The sequence below is a fragment of the Hyalella azteca genome, unplaced genomic scaffold, assembly GCF_000764305.2.
Source record: "Hyalella azteca isolate HAZT.00-mixed unplaced genomic scaffold, Hazt_2.0.2 contig1623, whole genome shotgun sequence".
NCBI classification, from domain to species: Eukaryota; Metazoa; Arthropoda; class Malacostraca; order Amphipoda; family Hyalellidae; genus Hyalella; species Hyalella azteca.
Genome location: NW_025931927.1, coordinates 56213 through 76314, shown reverse-complemented (window position 1 = coordinate 76314; position 20102 = coordinate 56213). Strand labels below are relative to the sequence as shown.

General features: G+C 39.8%; 1 protein-coding gene and 1 long non-coding RNA gene across 2 annotated transcripts in view; both read right to left on the bottom strand.

Moving 5' to 3' along the window:
* Window positions 1–460: 460 nt before the first annotated feature.
* Window positions 461–1504, bottom strand: LOC125178753. The gene is made up of 2 exons (XR_007157007.1): window positions 1369–1504; window positions 461–878 (listed from the first exon to the last, which is right to left on the bottom strand). It is a non-coding gene; the product is annotated as an uncharacterized LOC125178753 (long non-coding RNA).
* Window positions 1505–2081: 577 nt separating this feature from the next.
* Window positions 2082–20102, bottom strand: part of LOC108678957 (carboxypeptidase D) — a 33218-nt gene continuing 15197 nt past the window's right edge. The window contains exons 18-28 of the mRNA XM_018167455.2: window positions 19758–19863; window positions 17868–17987; window positions 15808–16386; window positions 9032–9055; window positions 7680–8074; window positions 6584–6787; window positions 5470–5705; window positions 4898–5037; window positions 4456–4593; window positions 3256–3406; window positions 2082–2484 (exon numbers count right to left, since the gene is read on the bottom strand). Coding sequence (XP_018022944.2) covers window positions 2087–2484; window positions 3256–3406; window positions 4456–4593; window positions 4898–5037; window positions 5470–5705; window positions 6584–6787; window positions 7680–8074; window positions 9032–9055; window positions 15808–16386; window positions 17868–17987; window positions 19758–19863 — 2491 coding nt within the window. The 3' untranslated portion in view covers window positions 2082–2086. The remainder of the gene's footprint in view (window positions 2485–3255; window positions 3407–4455; window positions 4594–4897; window positions 5038–5469; window positions 5706–6583; window positions 6788–7679; window positions 8075–9031; window positions 9056–15807; window positions 16387–17867; window positions 17988–19757; window positions 19864–20102) is intronic.

The window sequence follows — 20102 nt, the reverse complement described above, 5'->3', positions numbered from 1 at the left end:
TTCGGCACAAAAATCGATACAAAATCAATACGAAAAAATAAGTTGGAAAAATCCGGAAAAAGAAAATCGCAGTACAAATTCACTGAAATCCTCACAAATATCATCACTGATTAATCATCGGGCATAGGAGCTATCATTCAGTTAAGTAGAAAGGTTATTAAAATCATTTTTAATCTCGCCTAGAACACGAATAAGATGTTCAACACATCATAGAACAATATATGATGAATACTTTATGATTAACCCTCTAATTCCAACATGTTTCACGCAGAATAAAATATGAATGTTTCAGATCTATTTCAATAATAACCATTTGGCGATCTATTTTTCATGAAAATGTAAGAGATAATACAGTTATGAAATATTTGAATTTTTTCTAATAAAAGAAACATTATTGCAAAATACAATGAATATTCTAATTTTAAAAGAGGTACGTACTACCGGTATAAAGATACTAAAGTCACAGCATAGATGAATTTTTTTATTCTAAAAAAGGAAACAGCAATTTAAGGAATTTCCTTGTTGTAAAGGCGGAATATAAATGATAAATTTACAGAAAGATTTTATGATTCCAAGAAAGGAAACTGCAAATACAATGAATTTTCCATGTTTGAAGTAGGAAGAGTTGAGGCAGGAAGAGTTGAGGCAGTTGAGGCAGGAAGAGTTGAGGCAGGAAGAGTTGAGGCAGGAAGAGTTGAGGCAGGAAGAGTTGAGGCAGGTGAGGCAGGAAGAGTTGAGGCAGGTGAGGCAGGAAGACTATCTCGTGGCCCTAAGGAAGAGCTCGTCCTCATCAGACGAGGTGTCGTAGTACGGCACGACGGCCGCCGCCCCGCCACCGCCGTTGCTGGCCGCCGCTTTGCTGTACCGGGAACGCTTCTCTGCAGTCACAGAAAATACGGTTTAAAAAACTTTTATTCTCGTACAGACAATTCTCACTTTCTTTCGTGACGTTGATACTAAATAATTTATAATTTAATAGGGCGATAAAGAAATATGAGGTCAAGTGTCATCAGCCTAACCAGCATCAAGTTAACACGTTAATTCAATAACAAGAAAGGCTGGAAGTTGACGTAACCGACTCGATAAAGATGCCGTGATAACGGCGAAATACACATAAAAAGATTCGAGTTACCATATGATATATCATTTTATTATTTAAATTATTACTATCATTTTTTAGTACTATATTATTTATTATTTTCGAAAAATTAATCAAGCATGTGAACAAAACAACATATTGTCAAATGATAAGAAACGTTCTAGTAAATTGTGATCATGCTAAGAGCTTCCAAATTCAAATAGACTGCGCTATCATTATCTCGGAGGGATCAAGACTTGTATGTAAGCCCCGGAAATAACGTGACGGACTTTTGGCCTTAGATGTGATGGCGGTGGTGGTGCCGTTGTACTGCATCACGAGCTCGTCGTCGCTGCTGGAGGAGGCGTCGCCGTACTGCTGGCGCGACACCAGCGCCTTCTCCAGGTGCTCGAACCCGTAGCGCCTCTGACGAACAAACGATGAGGCGGGACGACAGCAACAGCAGATAAGCTGGGCTGGGGCAAGTGATTACTATTGAAGTGGTAATTGGCCGCAGCAAAAAATTCATTTCAATTCTTCAATAATATACTAGGTTTGAAGGCATAGAAGGAGAAAACAATCATATTATGAGCACTGTTTGTAGCAAAAAAAGTATAATAAATAAATAAACTGATACATTACATGATAGCACTCAAACGCGCTTGATATCATCTTGAGTGCCATGAGTCTAGGCTGGTCTGCTCTGTACTCCACCTTAACTACGCAGCTAATGAGACCTGACATCTTCTTAATGAAGGTAGGGTGCAATTAAGTAATTAACCTCAGAATATAAGCACATTCATAAATTAATAGTCATACTCATAAATTGATACTCATATTTATGAATTAATTAGCATCAATAATACATATATGATACATAAGCATAATAATAAATTAATGAGCGATATTGTCCAAATAGTGACAAATTTCCTGCACTTGGCTCTGATACGTCCTTCTACAGCGCAAAACTGCATCAGGATGACTCGCACAATTACAAAAAGTGCTTCGCTATTCGGAAAAATCCCAAATATTTCTCTGTGTGTAGCCAGAACACTGCACGGATGGCAGCTCACCAACAGCGAAGACGAACGTAAGTCTCGGCACGCCCCAGACCCTCATGTCTCGCTGCAGCACCACGACCAGCGGGACACCTCCATGTCCCGTTACCCCTACTTCCCCACCAGCAGGAGGGTGTTGCCCTTCTGTATATGTTTCTAGTTCCCCATGCACGGTGACGGGGACGGTGGTGGGGAAGAAGCCGTGGGCGGACACTGTGATGGTGTGGGCGCCAGGGGCGACAGGGCGACGGAAGGCGCCGTTGGTGTCGGAGCGGACGCTGAAGGAGGTGTTGTCGAAGTAAAGTTCCGCCCCCGCTACGGGCGCGTTGCTAGAGTCTACCACGTAGCCTGCACACGAGAGTACGATAATTGATTTACTGAGGATAAAAGTGAGCAAAAAATTATGAATTTAACATTCATCTGAAAAAAATTACCAAGTGACAATAATATTAAAGCCGTCGGAAGCAAATTCACTAGCAGTACAAAAAAATGTAACTCAGTACTCACTGCAATGAGTGACAGAGAGCGCATTTTCTCGTCGACGAAAACTTGAGGTCGCGGAAGGACGGACGGACAGACAGACGGACATGGCGAGCACAATAGTGCATTTTTTCCATAAATGAGAAAATGCGCTAAAAAAACCATGAGCAAAGGCCGACGCTGACCTTCACATTGAAACTGGATAAGCAGTCGGCTTGGCTTGACTTGTTCTATAATAAATAAACTAGCACTGCGACTTATTCTTGATCACCAATAATTATGCAACAAAAATCTTTACAATGGCCGTACTATCACAGATAGTTATGAATTCCTAACTCCATCACCCAATCAATGGTAGCTTTTCTAGCTGCACCTACAGTCACTGATGAGAAATTGACCGCTACGTGTACCTACTTAGGCCGCATCTTCCTCATTTGCGCTACTTGTACTAAGGCCGCTACAAGTACTAAAGATGATACGTGTAAATAGGTCGCTACGTGTCCTAAGTACACGTAGCGGTCGTTATGTATACTTATGCCGTTAAGTGTACTTAGTACTTAGACCACTACGTGTAATTAAGCCTTAGATAGTACAGCCTCAGAACACTAAAAATATCAAAGAAATGCTAGTAAATAAGACCGTTGAATGTAGCAAGGGACGCCTGAGCGAAGTTGAGCAGCGCCCTGGAGTGCTGCTGCCACAGCTGCTGCAGGTGCTGTGGCTGCACTGCACCACAGCAGCCGTAGTGCACCGTCAGGGGCAGGCTGATGCTCTCGCTGTACCATCGGTCCTGCGGTGCATCGTAATGTTCCATAATTTATATAATATTTATAATATATATTGAATATATATAATATATTCTATATAGTATAATATATAATATATATAGGTCTTTATAATATATATAAATATATAATATTAATAACATGTACTATATTAATATACAAGAAATATAATAATTATAACATTTTTAACATGCGTGAAGGAGAACGATTACAAAAAATACTTAGCGGCAGTTTGTCGTAATAATTAGTATCGTCGGCAGTTAATCGTAATAAAATATTAAATTAGCGACAGTTTGTTGTAATACCGAAACATAACGCAGAGCTGGGGGCAGAAGCCGACTGCGTACATAACGTTACGTTCCTTACAAATGTTCATGTCATAAATAATAATTTGTGATGGTTTAGTTTATGGATATTAGAATGAGGATAATATTCAAGATTCATTCACCGCAATTGTTTGATGAAGGCAATTCTAATGTAATTATGAAAATTATTCATCATCTTTCAGCGATAATATAAAAGATGGATGATTGTATGCGATATGAATCGAAGTAAAATAAAACTGTACAATAGGGTAGTAATAGTGTAATATTGTAGCGTGTAGTGTAATTGTGATAGAAAATCAGTAATTAGGTATTATTTTTGTATATTAAGGAAGAATTAAGTAATAATTAAATATACTCATTGTAATTTAAGTATGAATTAAGTAATAATTAAATATACTCATTGTAATTTAAGTATGAATTAAGTAATAATTAAATACGGTATACTCATTGTACTTTAAGTAAGAAATAATTAATAATCAAGTATTATTATTGTATATTGAGTAATTAAGTACTGTTAATTTATATTAAGTAAGAATTAAGTAATAATTAAGCACTGTTAATATATATCAAGTAAGAATTACATAATAATTTCATTATTATTATTTTATATTAAGTAAAAATTAAATAATAATTAAGCACTGTTATAGTATATTTAGTAAGAATTAAGTAATAATTCAATATACTCATTGTATATTAGAAATTAAGTAATAATTGATATTAAGACAGACCATGAAGGCGCCGGGGTGGGGGTCAGTGAGTTCGTTAGCAGCGCTCACGCCGCGGTCCAGGGGCGCCCCCCAGCAGGCGTCCAACTGCTGTGGGAGCCCTGCCACCGCGCTGTACCTGCTCCCCAGCTCCCACAGCGCCTGCAGTCCAATTATAAATACCGGATTATCGACCCCGGATTATAGATCCCGGATTAGCAATCCCGGATTATCGATCCCCGATTATTAATGCCGAATTATCGACCAGAAATACTCGATCCCGTATTATCTACTTCCTATAATCAGTCCCGTATTATTCAAGCTTTAATTTCAATTCGTAATTCACGAGTATTAGGTCTGAGGAGATTCTGAATCAAGTCAGAAGAGCAGGTATTGAGATCAACAAAGATGTTAATAATAATTATATTATAATAAATGTATACAATAATAAATGTATAATAATTACGAGCTTATCAAGGGGCGGCATCTGTCGTCCCTGCTGTGCGTAGGGCAGGGTGACGCCCTCAGCACCGCCCCCCACCACCGCCGTCAGCGTCAGCCGCTGCTGCCGCCCCCACGTCAGCACGTCGCCCACCGTCGCGTCGCCTGCGTCAGGTTATAGTCTTCCAGCGCTCAGCATTTATTTTTTCGGGAATATTAGAATATTAATCATATTGATTAATGTTAATTATAATGAAAAATAATCTTCCAGGGATCAGCAATTAATTTTATTTTCTTCAGGAATATTTTAATATAAATCAGATTGATTGATGTTAATTATAGTGAAAATTTGCTTTATGTCATCGTAGGATATCATTCACAAAATAGTTCTACCTAAATTTCCGGGCTAATTGATTAATAACAGGCCAAAGTTAGCCCACCCGGCAATTATTAAATACAATTAATTAACTGAACAACGATACTATAATTAACTGATAATTAACTAAACAACGATACAATAATTAACTGAACAAAGATACGATAATTAACTGATAATTAATTAAACAATTAAAAACGATAATTATGCACTAAACTAACTATGATTATCAAAGATGGCGTCGAAGTTGACGCTAGGCTTGACGTGTTCATCCAAGCAGAGCTCCGAGGGCGCCGCCCTCCTGCCGTAGCCGAGGACGGGCGCTGCGGTGACGGCCGCCGTCTCCTGAGGGAGGGCGTCGAGGGCGTCGGGGGCGAGGGAGGGCACAATGAACACCCGCACCGCCTTCAGGAGGGCGTTGATGTCAGGGTCTTCGTGGTGGTTAGCGACCATGTGACTGCAGGAGAGGTAAGAAATATTTCTTAATAAAATAGAAATGTCCAGAAATATCAAAAAATATAACTCAGTACTCACTGCAGTGAGTGACAAGAAAGCGCATTTTCTCGTCGACGAAAACTTGAAGTCACGGACGGACAGACAGACATTCGGACGGACAGACCGACAGACATGACAAGCACATTAGGGCATTTCTTCAATAAATGAGAAAATGCGCTAAAAACAAGTTAAGAAATAGAAAAATATATGCTCTTAAAATGAAGTATGAAACATGAAATATTCCATTTCAAACGTGGTTAGTCCTAGTGTAATATATTTATGCATACATTTTTGTCAGTAATTTCTCCATCATTATTAAAACACTGCTGGAAACGAAAATTATTGGACAAATTGGTTACAGCTCACGCATCAAGTTTGAATAAGATTAGATATAATAATTAATTTAACACGTTGACTCCGATTGCTTCATCTTGTGCTATTATTTCCGTTCTTGTACTGTTTTTAAGCAGGGTTGCCAGACGGTCATTTTTTCAGGACAAATTCCGTGATTTAGTTTTTCTCAATTGCGTTGGTCTGCTAAAATTTATGATAGGGGTACTTCCTAATTAAATTTTAAATACTGTAAAAAGAAAAGAAATTGAATTTTTATAGCGGAACCTTCAAATAAACTAGTATACATTGAATTATCGGCCTTTTTTGTTCTCGAATTTGGCCGATTTTAGGCAACCTGAATTACTATGTACCACTACGTCCTGGAGAAATACACTTCGTGGTACGCATATGTACCACTTCGGAGTCAACGTGTTAAATTAAAAAATTAAAAACATTCAAAAAACAGTTGAAAACAGACCAAATATTCATCAGAAATTCACAACTCACGTGGCAAGTTTAAGTAGAATTTCAGCGGATGTGACATCCTGAGATCTCACGCCCCCCAGCAGGAGAACGCTTGGTGGGTCATGGGGGGCGCTAACGCCCTTAGGGCTCCTGGTGGAGATGAGCGTGACGTGGCCAGAGGGAGGGGCCGGGGGAAGGTACAACTCCAGCGCCAGGATGGGGCGACTTGTGGAGCTGCGACCGATGCTGTTATGAGATGTAAGTGTTAGTTTATATCTAAACTATTGCATGTTGGTAGTTCTTAAGCTATTGTACACTAATTGGCTTATGTAGTTTAACAGTAAGCGTTAGTTCTTAAGCTATTGTACACTAATTGGCTTATGTAGTTTAACAGTAAGCGTTAGTTCTTAAGCTATTGTACACTAATTGGCTTATGTAGTTTAACAGTAAGCGTTAGTTCTTAAGCTATTGTACACTAATTGGCTTATGTAGTTTAACAGTAAGCGTTAGTTCTTAAGCTATTGTACACTAATTGGCTTATGTAGTTTAACAGTAAGCGTTAGTTCTTAAACTATTGTACACTAATTTACGTATGTAGTTTAACATTATGTAGTACGCGTGACAACTTCTGTACGCTAATATACCAAACCTAGCTCGTGTAGGTGTAATAATTTAAAGCATTGATTAATTCACCAAACCCTACTCAAGTATAGCAACATCATTATTAAGCATGCATTAATTTATCAGTAACTGCCGCGAACTGCGAATACAATTTAGTGAAGAAAGCGAATAGAATTTACTGAAGAAAGCGAATAGAATTTAGTGAGGAAAGCGAATAGAATTTAGTGAAGAAAGCGAATACAATTTACTGAAGAAAGCGAATAGAATTTAGTGAAGAAAGCGAATACAATTTACTGAAGAAAGCGAATAGAATTTACTGAAGAAAGCGAATACAATTTACTGAAGAAAGCGAATAGAATTTACTGAAGAAAGCGAATACAATTTACCGAGGAAAGCGAATACAATTTACTGAGGAAAGCGAATAGAATTTACTGAGGAAAGCGAATACAATTTACTGAGGAAAGCGAATACAATTTACTGAGGAAAGCGAATACAATTTACTGAGGAAATAACTGACGTGTGCAGCGACGCGACGTGGTCGTGTTTGTCCACGAGATCTTTCAGGATGTCCTCCATCTCGTAGAAGGTGTGGTAGCGCCAGGTCTCGTGAGACAGGGCCCCTGCATCGAGACTTGCGAACGCAGGGGCACCTCCTGCATCAGGGGCACCTCCTGCATCAGGGGCACCCTCCTTCTGCACCAGACTTTGTGCCTTGGACGCCGACAACTTGTCGGCTAAATTAGTTATAAATTTTCTAGCGTTGGTGGGGCCTGAGCTGACTGAGGCGATTGGCCCTGCGGAGTGGGGCACCTGAGCCTGGCCCTCCATGAGGACCAGCTTTGCTGCTGTGGCCTCGTGAGGCTCAACTGTCACAGACAGCGACGCGTTGCCTTCATATCCTGCAACGCTGGCCTGTGGGCATCATATTCTACTGATAAAGTTTAAAAGTTATGATAATTTTGTTAAATATAGTTCTTAAGTTTAGGTTTTAATTTAAATATTTATATTGAGGCGTGACCGATGATAGGCTTATAAAAGGCAGATGACAAGCAAATGCCTGAACACATCATCAGACCTGTCGCCAGTAATAATCAAGACTCAGAATAAGTAATATTGCTCAAATTTTACAGTTTAATAGGAGATCTGCGTGAGTATCGGCCGGAAGATACGCACGCAAGAGTTGCATACATCACGCACCACCAGGTTGTGGTGGTGAGGGCATCACGCACCACCAGGTTGTGGTGGTGAGGGCATCACGCACCACCAGGTTGTGGTGGTGAGGGCATCACGCACCACCAGGTTGTGGTGGTGAGGGCATCACGCACCACCAGGTTGTGGTGGTGAGGGCATCACGCACCACCAGGTTGTGGTGGTGAGGGCATCACGCACCACCAGGTTGTGGTGGTGAGGGCATCACGCACCACCAGGTTGTGGTGGTGAGGGCATCACGCACCACCAGGTTGTGGTGGTGAGGGCATCACGCACCACCAGGTTGTGGTGGTGAGGGCATCACGCACCACCAGGTTGTGGTGGTGAGGGCATCACGCACCACCAGGTTGTGGTGGTGAGGGCATCACGCACCACCAGGTTGTGGTGGTGAGGGCATCACGCACCACCAGGTTGTGGTGGTGAGGGCATCACGCACCACCAGGTTGTGGTGGTGAGGGCATCACGCACCACCAGGTTGTGGTGGTGAGGGCATCACGCACCACCAGGTTGTGGTGGTGAGGGCATCACGCACCACCAGGTTGTGGTGGTGAGGGCATCACGCACCACCAGGTTGTGGTGGTGAGGGCATCACGCACCACCAGGTTGTGGTGGTGAGGGCATCACGCACCACCAGGTTGTGGTGGTGAGGGCATCACGCACCACCAGGTTGTGGTGGTGAGGGCATCACGCNAGTTCTAAGTTGGAAGGCAGTTCTAAGTTGGAAGGCAGTTCTAAGTTGGAAGGCAGTTCTAAGTTGGAAGGTATTTCTAAGTTGGAAGGCAGTTCTAAGTTGGAAGGCAGTTCTAAGTTGGAAGGTAGGCAAACTAATATCACACCCGAAACCTAACGTTAAATTAAACGTTGTTTGGTTGGATCAATGTTAATTCAACGTCATTCGCCAGGTTGGGATTATATGCATCCGATGAACAACATCCTAGCGGGGGCCAGGCAGTCAACTTTCGAAGTTTATATCGTTGATTATTTCCCATGGAGACTGCAAGCCGGTTTATCAGCGGAGAAACTAAAAAAACGCCGTTGGGCGGCTGGACCGTTGTTCTGGTTAACCATTAAATCAAAGTAGCCGTGTTTTTTCAAGTTTCAACCTATACCTGCAAAATACGGCGACATGGTTTAGTTTCAGTCGAGGTTGGCCACTAGGACGCCAAACAGACGATTTTTTTACCGTTTTCCTACAGTGTTTGCAATTGATTACCGAGCCACTGATGCACCAGAGAGTGTTACATGACGAGACAGTCAATCTACAAAGCTAGTGCGTCAATATAAAATCAGCGTTTTGGTAACGAAAACATCATCAATTTAAAACTTTGAGGTTGATTTTGAGTCTCGACTGTACATGCCTGTGCTCTGTATGCCTCTGGAGAAGATTGCTATAGGCATTTATAGCTCCCATCTTGCAGTTGAAGTCGTTACAATACAAGGATTTCCATCACAAGCGCAACATATAAATTACTTTAGCGAAGTTCCATGAAAGTCAATTAATGTAACTAAGCAATAATTCTGAATAATCCGCACTCTGGAATTACGTGTCAATGAATCTGGGTCCCGAGGAGGAGTGAGATCTCGTGAGAAAAAATGCGACGGGTTTGTCAACTTGCGCACAGTATTTTGGCGAACGAAGAGACATTTACAAAATAACTGCAGATATTGGTAATGTTTTTGATTCTTGCTGATTTAATGTGCAGGTCAATCAATCAAAAATGTTCAAGCATTAGAACAAGGCGGTAGCTAATTATTTTAGACAATTGTGTTGCAAGTGTGAACGTAGAACCGTACCTGTACTTTTTTACTCACTCTGACACTCCTGTCATGCAAATGAGCGCGACTTTCTAGATCGTGTAAATATTCAAGCTATACACTATATATACAGGTGCGTGCATGCACGTGAAAACTCGTTTAAATTTGAGTGCAATTTTTTCACACAAAATTTTCCCACACATTTTTTTCCCCATCTCAGCAATTGACGAAATTTGGCTTTTGATTATTCATGACGAATAACTTAGCAAGACCAACCTTGTACGTTAAGACGAAAGGTTTTACAATGGGATTTCTGTAAATTTAAGATAATATCAAAAACATTAAACATTCAAGACCCAGGAAACAATATTTGTTAGTTTAAATAAGTTAGTCACCAAGATAATGACGGAATTTCAAGCGCCAGATCGAAATAAATATTTACAAATGTTACGCTATTTCCACGAAGAACTTGATATTTACAAAGAATAAGAGGCTAATAAATACAAAGTTGCACTTGCCAGTTTATTGCAAGACAGTTTATTATGGCTCCAATTGCACTGCAGTTTGATACCGACGTACAATATGACATTACTCCTCACAATTGTTGCAAATTTTGATCACGAGCCTCGGACGAGAGCAAAATTTTAGGTTCATGTAAATAGTGTCACTCAATATGATGATTTTTTCGATAATTTTTATAGTGGATTAATTTGACATAAGATACAGAACTAATTACCTGAGGTTGACTTTAGGACAGGTTATTAAAATGTCGAAACGGTTAAATTCAACCAAGAATGCGCAGCCTAAAATTTATCCTGCGTTTCACAGTCAATCGCAAAGGATCCGACTTTATAATGTCATCAACAAAATACTGACAAATTACCATTATTACGACTTTGATTGGTTAAATTATTGCCAAATGATTGTACATGCCATACGTAGTGAATACAATATAGCATTTATTTTAAAGAATTTGGTTTGAATTGCGACATTTGACATCTGAAAACGAAAACACTGACGCGATACGTGATACAAGTTTGTTAACAAAGTCTAAACACTGCGGTTTGGTTCAAGATAGAGTGCAGCTACAGGCAACAAACTGGCAAGTGACAACTGCAAAAGATTAAGCTAAAGCAAAGCAACACAAGCATGAACACGAAAACAATTAAAAAAACAACACAGCGTTTAGAAGCGAGAACAAAAACACTTTATTAATGAGTTTTTTGTCCCCCGCGACGTTCAATAGTGGCTGAGAATCAATGTATTACTGATAGTAAAATCTTTTTCATTAAATTAAAATAAACACGGATATATTTCTATGAGACGTGCACTACATTTAATGAGAAACATAAAAATAAACAATCATCAGAAGAAAATAACAATCCCTATAGACAGTGCGGTCTGGTTTTTGCTATACCATTCCACTTGTAGCCCACATTAAACAGATATCATTTATGCATTGTTTGGCAGCGACCAACCGAATGATATTTTTAAACCTTTTTCGTTGGTTATATCCAAAGAGACCAGTTCTACAAACGTAATTTGATCAAAACATATAGAAATATAATAAGCTTGTACAACAAACGCCCAGGTGCAGTGCCGTGATAAAAGTCATAAAAAATATAAAAAGTCATAAATTAAAAATGTCATAAAATTTAGAGCCACATAAACAGTTGAAAGGACAAAGTAAACGTCATGGAGATACCTACCAGGAAAGTCTAGTAACATTAGGTACAGCACAAACATTCGGATACTTCCACACGAGCGAGGTGCTCTAATATCAATTACATTAATATAATACGATTCAAAATCTTACAAGTAATCTCTTCAAAAAATTAGTAAAATGCGTCACAAAAATGCCCTAGGTCTTCTGGAACAATTTGTGCATATATAGATAAATGTTTCAATTTAATTTCAGGCGAAATTAAAGTATTGTAGAAGATGAACATCGTAAATGAATTGCCATAAAAGACAAGCAACCGCACCTAACAATTCAAACTCACCACCGAACGACGAACAAATGTTAGTTGTTATTAAACATAATTCCAGCTTCGAAGGCACGATGGTATGATGAAGATTTGATAAATAATCAATATATTGGGCAGATATAACTTCACTCTGCTATTAATACAGTGACATATTAAGCAAAGATCTGCATAAACGATACTGTAACATTTCGAGTGTCGCTTCAGCGCCTTCTTGAGCGTCTTACACGTTACACTCACTGAAATGAATGGCTCTATTGTCCGGATGGTGACACTTTTTTTTACTCACGGAACGAGCAGAGAGCTGATCTCAGCACTGATACGCCCATCTGCCGGGCCAAATGGGTCACAAGAACGAGAAGCGCATCATTATTTGCACAAAGTGTCACTAGATTCTCCGAGTGTATACGCTTTTTTTCCTATGCATTTTACGCCTCGTCGCAAATCACCTAAAAATTCGCGGTATTATAATTCATCGAACAAGTGGTTGAGAAAAATATAAATGCCCGTTCGTTAAAAATTAAACCTAAGTTGATAACAATTCTATGAATAGACTTTACATAAATCTATTTGTAGGTTTCAGAGTACACGAGTTCCTTTAAAGATTCATATAATATCAATTAGACAATTCGAGTGGACAATTACAAGCTCAGATATCACCACAAGAAACACACTATAACACAATATCACCACAAGAAACACACTATAACACAATATCACCACAAGAAACACACTATAACACAATATCAACACACCACTATAACACAATATCACCACACGAAACACACTATAACACAATATCTGTCTCTTATACACATCTAGATGTGTATAAGAGACAGTGGTGATATTGTGTTATAGTGTGTTTCGTGTGGTGATATTGTGTTATAGTGTGTTTCGTGTGGTGATATTGTGTTATAGCTGTCTCTTATACACATCTAGATGTGTATAAGACACACTATAACACAATATCACCACAAGAAACACACTATAACACAATATCACCACAAGAAACACACTATAACACAATATCACCACAAGAAACACACACTATACACACAGCGAGCTATATAAGCTCGCTGGAGAACACACAAAAAGAAAAGCGGGTCAAAGAACTCATAAGTGTCGCTAGCTCCGACGTATACGTTATTGTGTCAGGAATTCGTAACACAAATGTTAAGATCAGCCCAAGGTTTATAACATGAATAATGCTTAAACTTATGTAATAATTTGCAACTAAACTGCAATTCTGAGTTTAAATGAACCAAATATTAAACGTGATTAATGGTGTCCTGTTATTGAATAGAAGTTTAGGTAAACAAGTTTAGTTTAGGTGACCCACACACTTGCAAAAAAGCGCATGGTTATTTGGACAAGATCTCACTTACTTTTCTGATTGTAAAAAGGTAAGTTAATGATTAATTAATTATCGATTAATTAATTAATTAATGATTAATTAATTAATGATTAATTAATTAATGATTACTTAATTAATGATTAATTAAACTAAACTTTTGAAATGGTTCCTTATAAAGTCACACGCATTCATTCTGCAGTGAATAATGGGAACCTCAGCACAACAAATTCATCACATTGAACAATAATAAATTGTTATCAACAAACGACTACGAGTTTTAGGTCAGAATATGCGAAATTAAATCATGTCTATATTTTTTAGGGACATCAACACTTTGTACTACATACTTTAATATTTTAAATCTAATTAATACTTTACGTCACGGTTATTAATACTTTACGTTACTGATTTTCATACTCCAAGTATTATAATGTTACTGTTAATTAAAGTAGCTTATACAAGGAGTTGTTAGGAAGCGAGAAGTCATGCACAACATAATTCAGGATAAAATAAAAAAAAAAGCTCAATGAAGGTGAGCAAAACATAGAGAATAAGACATGAAGAGAGCAACGATAGGAACGCGAACTGTCACCAGAATAACGAGTGTTGCGATGGACATGCGAGTATGAGGATTTATATACGGCTATTGTGATGAACAGAATAGCATTGAGACGGACAAGCGAGTATTAAATTGGACAATCGAGTATGCAGATACAAAAAAACGAGTATTGAAATGGACATACGAGTATTGAAATGGACAAACGAGTATTCAGATTTACGTTCGAGTATTGAAATGGACAAACGAGTATTGAGACGCACAAACTGAAAGAGCCTCGGAATCAACAATATTTGCGAGTGCAGCGGTACCAGGATGTGATATTCTCAATCTGAACGAATTATTCAAGACAGCTTCCCCTCGCTGACTGCACGATATTTTAGGAAGATTGCAGTGGAGAAGCGCGGCCACGTATGATATCTTGCATTCACGACTCGACCATCAAATGAAAAACTATTCAAAGTGCAACAAATAAAACCTGAATTAACACAGATTGTGACACACAGAACCTCTCGAGACTAACATGAATGGTTAGATCCATCTGCAAGACGGTGCGATGCAAGGTTACTAAGTGCACAGCATTAGCAGCAGCTTAAAACTATATTAATATAAACATTATAACTATACGAGTATTAAATGCACAACCTCTAACTACGTTCCCAGTGTTAGTGTTAACGAGAGTTAGTCATGAACTAATACATTTAAGCGCTAAAAATCTGATAAAATAAATGCGTAATTTTGTGCAAATGCTAACGCACTTTCTACGTACATACTTTTGTCGGGCCAAACTAGGTCAGGATGATACAAATATGTCAAAAATTTCATCGTTATTAGGACATCTCACTTATTTCTCCGAGTGTCTACAAACAAAACGTCTCAAAAATATGGAATATGTCACTGAGAAAAATAAATGGACATATTGTCTTGATAGTGACACCCTTTTTTACCCGGTGCGCCGCGAGCAGCGGTCGCAGCACAGCTCTCTTGCTCTGTCAAACTAAGAGTGGGTGACTCACATTAAGCAAAAAGAGCGTCCTTATTTGCACAACGTCTCAATTATTTTTCTAGTAGTAGAAAGAAATAACTGCAATAATAAATGAATAACGTCGTAAGCTCTATGTAATATAAGAAAATAATGAATATTGTTCAGATCAGAATATTATAAAACTTTGGTATGCAAAAATTGTAAATTAAGTACAATTCGATAAAATTTGCTTCCAATAAAAAGAGTAAAAAATATATCGCTTAGGAGGAAGCGAGTCAAAGTCAAAAAAGAAGCATGAATGCGTCAGAAGTTAAAAGCAGATTTTTGCATTACTTCAAAATCTGAAAATATGGCCGATTGCAGTAGCATGCGAAACTAGAACGAAAAAAAATTTAACTAAATGAAAACTGGTCCGCAAAAACATGCAAATAAGAGCAACATTGGGATAGCAAAAACATGCTATTTGCCGCGTAACCGAGGTTGTACAAACATGCCCCAAAGCGATAAACTGTGATAGTAAGAAGTTGCTAACTGGCCGGTAATACAACACAGATTAGAAACAAACAACGTTAGGACGTGAGCCATTGACGTTGGCTGGAGAAAAGTGAGGAAAAATACAATATAAAAAAATTACAGGGACATATCTTGAAACTCAGATGCTTAAGAAGGAAAACGTGCATTAAAATGATATTAATTAGCGTTAAAACGGGCGGTAAAAAAGGAAGAGAATTCAACAGGGGCAGTAAAGTAGGAGAATTTTCAAAAGGGATGTGTAAAAAGAAGCGTCCATGTTCAGCCGGCATGTGTAACGGGCGGTCTTACGAAGACCGGACGAACGCGCGATTCACTGCCGGCGAAAGAGATCGCCGTACCAGCGGGGCGCCGGGGTCTGAACTCCTGTGGTGGAGGAGAGGCGGCGGCCCCAGCAGGAGTACCAGGTGGGAACAAGTCATGATTACCCTGGGCCCCAGCACTAGCGTTACCCTGGTTACTAGGAACACCACCACCGTTGTCACCACTAGGCGGAGGTGTTACTGGTTGCAACGGAGTGTGGTCGCTCCCGGGGCTCGGGAAACCGATATTTTCGTTCGCTCCGTTTGGATTATCCTCGCCATCTTTTTTGTTCCCAGGTCCAGCGCTTCCCCCAGCATTAGCAAGGATGAGGATGTCGGTGAGAGGAATGCTGTTGTGGGTAGGTTGCTTCGGGAGGGAAGGAACCCCAGCCCCATTAAAGGAAGGGGAAGAAGGGGCAACATTGTTCTGGGGATTACCTTGCCGCGCGGCCTCAAGGAACCCCAGCAGAGGAGGCAGGTTCTCGCGCCACAGCCTCGGCAGGTCCCCAGGGTCGGGGTAGTTGCAACACGACACGTGAGCCGCCACCTGCCCCGTAATAAAGCCTTTTTACAATCTATCAGTAACAGGCAAGTATAAATCATACATCTTGATGTGAAAAATTATAAAAGTATTGTAGCGTTGTAGTTGTGAGATGGTAGTTACCTCTTTTAAACCTAATAACACGTTTTTTTCTTTGTTGTATGAAATGATCCGCATAGATATAAGTGAAATTCATCGTTTTCCGACCCTCGTCCCTGATGAGCGACATCGATGAACCATTTCAAATATTCTCTCGTCTCACGGACTGTACATGTTGATTACATGTCTATAAAACACGATCAACATCGCTATTTCCTATCCCTTAATTCTGCATTGAAATACACCATACATCACCGTGTTTTAGAGCATGCAGCATGGAATAGGTCAGCGTCGAAAGAAGTTATGCTTATAAATGTGTAAAACTACCAATACAGATACAAAACTTACGCCAGTGACACTATAACTTGAAGTCGTACAATCTTGTGCAGTCGCACACTCGCTCGAACAAAATTAACGTTCACTTACTGTAACAGGCACCAGCAGCCATTCCGTAACACAACCACAAGTCCTTGGTATGCTTGGGTGTTTCAAACATAGCAATGGTTGTTGATACACAACTTCCCAACCGACAAACCACAAGCTATATTTGCTGGAGACGCGAGATCAAGTGAGGCAAGATGGAACAGCGGAGTACCACAAGGTACTAGTGTACCACAACAGCGGAGTACCACAAGGTACTAGTGTACCACAACAGCGGAGTACCACAAGGTACTAGTGTACCACAACAGCGGAGTACCACAACGAACGGTATTTGGTCCTATCCTCTTCCTCATCGCCGACATGACGCAGTATTAGGCCACGCCTCAACATCAACATTCATGGAGGATTACAGAGAGGAGGGATATCGAGAGGTTGACCTTTCCGTAGTATTTAACTTTGCCTAACTAAATTATATTCAAATCAAGACAACTAGTTTAATTTTCTGATATCCAGTCAAGAAAATTCGAGATGGAACACCGCTACCTATTGTCGAACGGCACAAAAATTTTGAAAAAGTAATTTGTTGGCGACCCTGGACTGAACATGAATGCTAATCTTCCGATTGGTGATAACATAGCGAGGATAACTACAGTAAGCGGGCAATAGATTGGGTGGACCTGGCGGACGTTCAGAACAAGAAAAACGGAACCGATGATCATACCCTTTACAGTAACACCACCAGTCACACCACAGCACCACCAGTAACACCGTAACACCTCCAGGCACACCGTAACATCACCAGTCACACCGCAACACCACCAGGCACACCATAACACCACCAGGCACACCGTAACACCACCAGGCACACCGTAACACCACCAGTCACACCACAACACCACCACACCATCACACCACCACACCACCTACCGCCGGGATGCCGACACTAGAGGCGTAGTCGAGCAGGGAGTGCGTGTACACCACAACACCACCACCACCACACCACCCACCGCCGGTATGCCGACACTAGAGGCGTAGTCGAGCAGGGAGTGCGTGTAGACCCCCAGGGCGCTGCCGTGTATCACTCCTGACGGCGCGTTGCGCGTGAACACGTGGCATGGGTTCTCCTTCTGCACACATCATGTTTTAATGATAACACTTGAACGATATGGTAATACTGCAACCTTGAATGATATGTTAATACTGAACTCATGAATTATATGTTAATGCTGCACGCTCTATGCCATTTTATTGGTAAATTAATGCTATGTTGATGCTAGGCTCTATGAAATGTTAATACTGAAACCTTCATGCCATGATATGATACTTCATGCCATTAACACGATACTGAAACCTTCATGCCATGATATGATACTTCATGCCATTAACACGATACTGAAACCTTCATGCCATGATATGATACTTCATGCCATTAACACGATACTGAAACCTTCATGCCATGATATGATACTTCATGCCATTAACATGATACTGAAACCTTCATGCCATGATATGATACTTCATGCCATTAACATGATACTGAAACCTTCATGCCATGATATGATACTTCATGCCATTAACATGATACTGAAACCTTCATGCCATGATATGATACTTCATGCCATTAACATGATACTGAAACCTTCATGCCATGATATGATACTTCATGCCATTAACATGATACTGAAACCTTCATGCCATGATATGATACTTCATGCCATTAACATGATACTGAAACCTTCATGCCATGATATGATACTTCATGCCATTAACATGATACTGAAACCTTCATGCCATGATATGATACTTCATGCCATTAACATGATACTGAAACCTTCATGCCATGATATGATACTTCATGCCATTAACATGATACTGAAACCTTCATGCCATGATATGATACTTCATGCCATTAACATGATACTGAAACCTTCATGCCATGATATGATACTTCATGCCATTAACATGATACTGAAACCTTCATGCCATGATATGATACTTCATGCCATTAACATGATACTGAAACCTTCATGCCATGATATGATACTTCATGCCATTAACATGATACTGAAACCTTCATGCCATGATATGATACTTCATGCCATTAACATGATACTGAAACCTTCATGCCATGATATGATACTTCATGCCATTAACATGATACTGAAACCTTCATGCCATGATATGATACTTCATGCCATTAACATGATACTGAAACCTTCATGCCATGATATGATACTTCATGCCATTAACATGATACTGAAACCTTCATGCCATGATATGATACTTCATGCCATTAACATGATACTGAAACCTTCATGCCATGATATGATACTTCATGCCATTAACATGATACTGAAACCTTCATGCCATGATATGATACTTCATGCCATTAACATGATACTGAAACCTTCATGCCATGATATGATACTTCATGCCATTAACATGATACTGAAACCTTCATGCCATGATATGATACTTCATGCCATTAACATGATACTGAAACCTTCATGCCATGATATGATACTTCATGCCATTAACATGATACTGAAACCTTCATGCCATGATATGATACTTCATGCCATTAACATGATACTGAAACCTTCATGCCATGATATGATACTTCATGCCATTAACATGATACTGAAACCTTCATGCCATGATATGATACTTCATGCCATTAACATGATACTGAAACCTTCATGCCATGATATGATACTTCATGCCATTAACATGATACTGAAACCTTCATGCCATGATATGATACTTCATGCCATTAACATGATACTGAAACCTTCATGCCATGATATGATACTNGGCCTCACCTGCAGCATGGTGGGGTGGCCTCACCTGCAGCATGGTGGGGTGGCCTCACCTGCAGCATGGTGGGATGGCCTCACCTGCAGCATGGTGGGGTGGGCCTTCGCGTAGGCCTGCGTCAGGAACTGTAGGGCCTCTTCGCGTGGGGCCACGGCAGGCGAGGCCCTCGCGTCGTCCATTGGAATTCTGCAAGTACATTAAATTAATTAGCACGCGAACTTAATATTTAGCACAATACATAACATGATAAATGGATATATCACTAAATATATAACTACGAATAACTATAACTGTATCACTAAATACGAAGAAGAAATAAATAAATAAAAATATTCCTAAGGCGAAAATTAGCAGAAACCTCTTAATTGCAGTCAATTTTTAAAGGTAAATTCATCACCCTAAACACGCCCCCGCCCCCCCCCCCC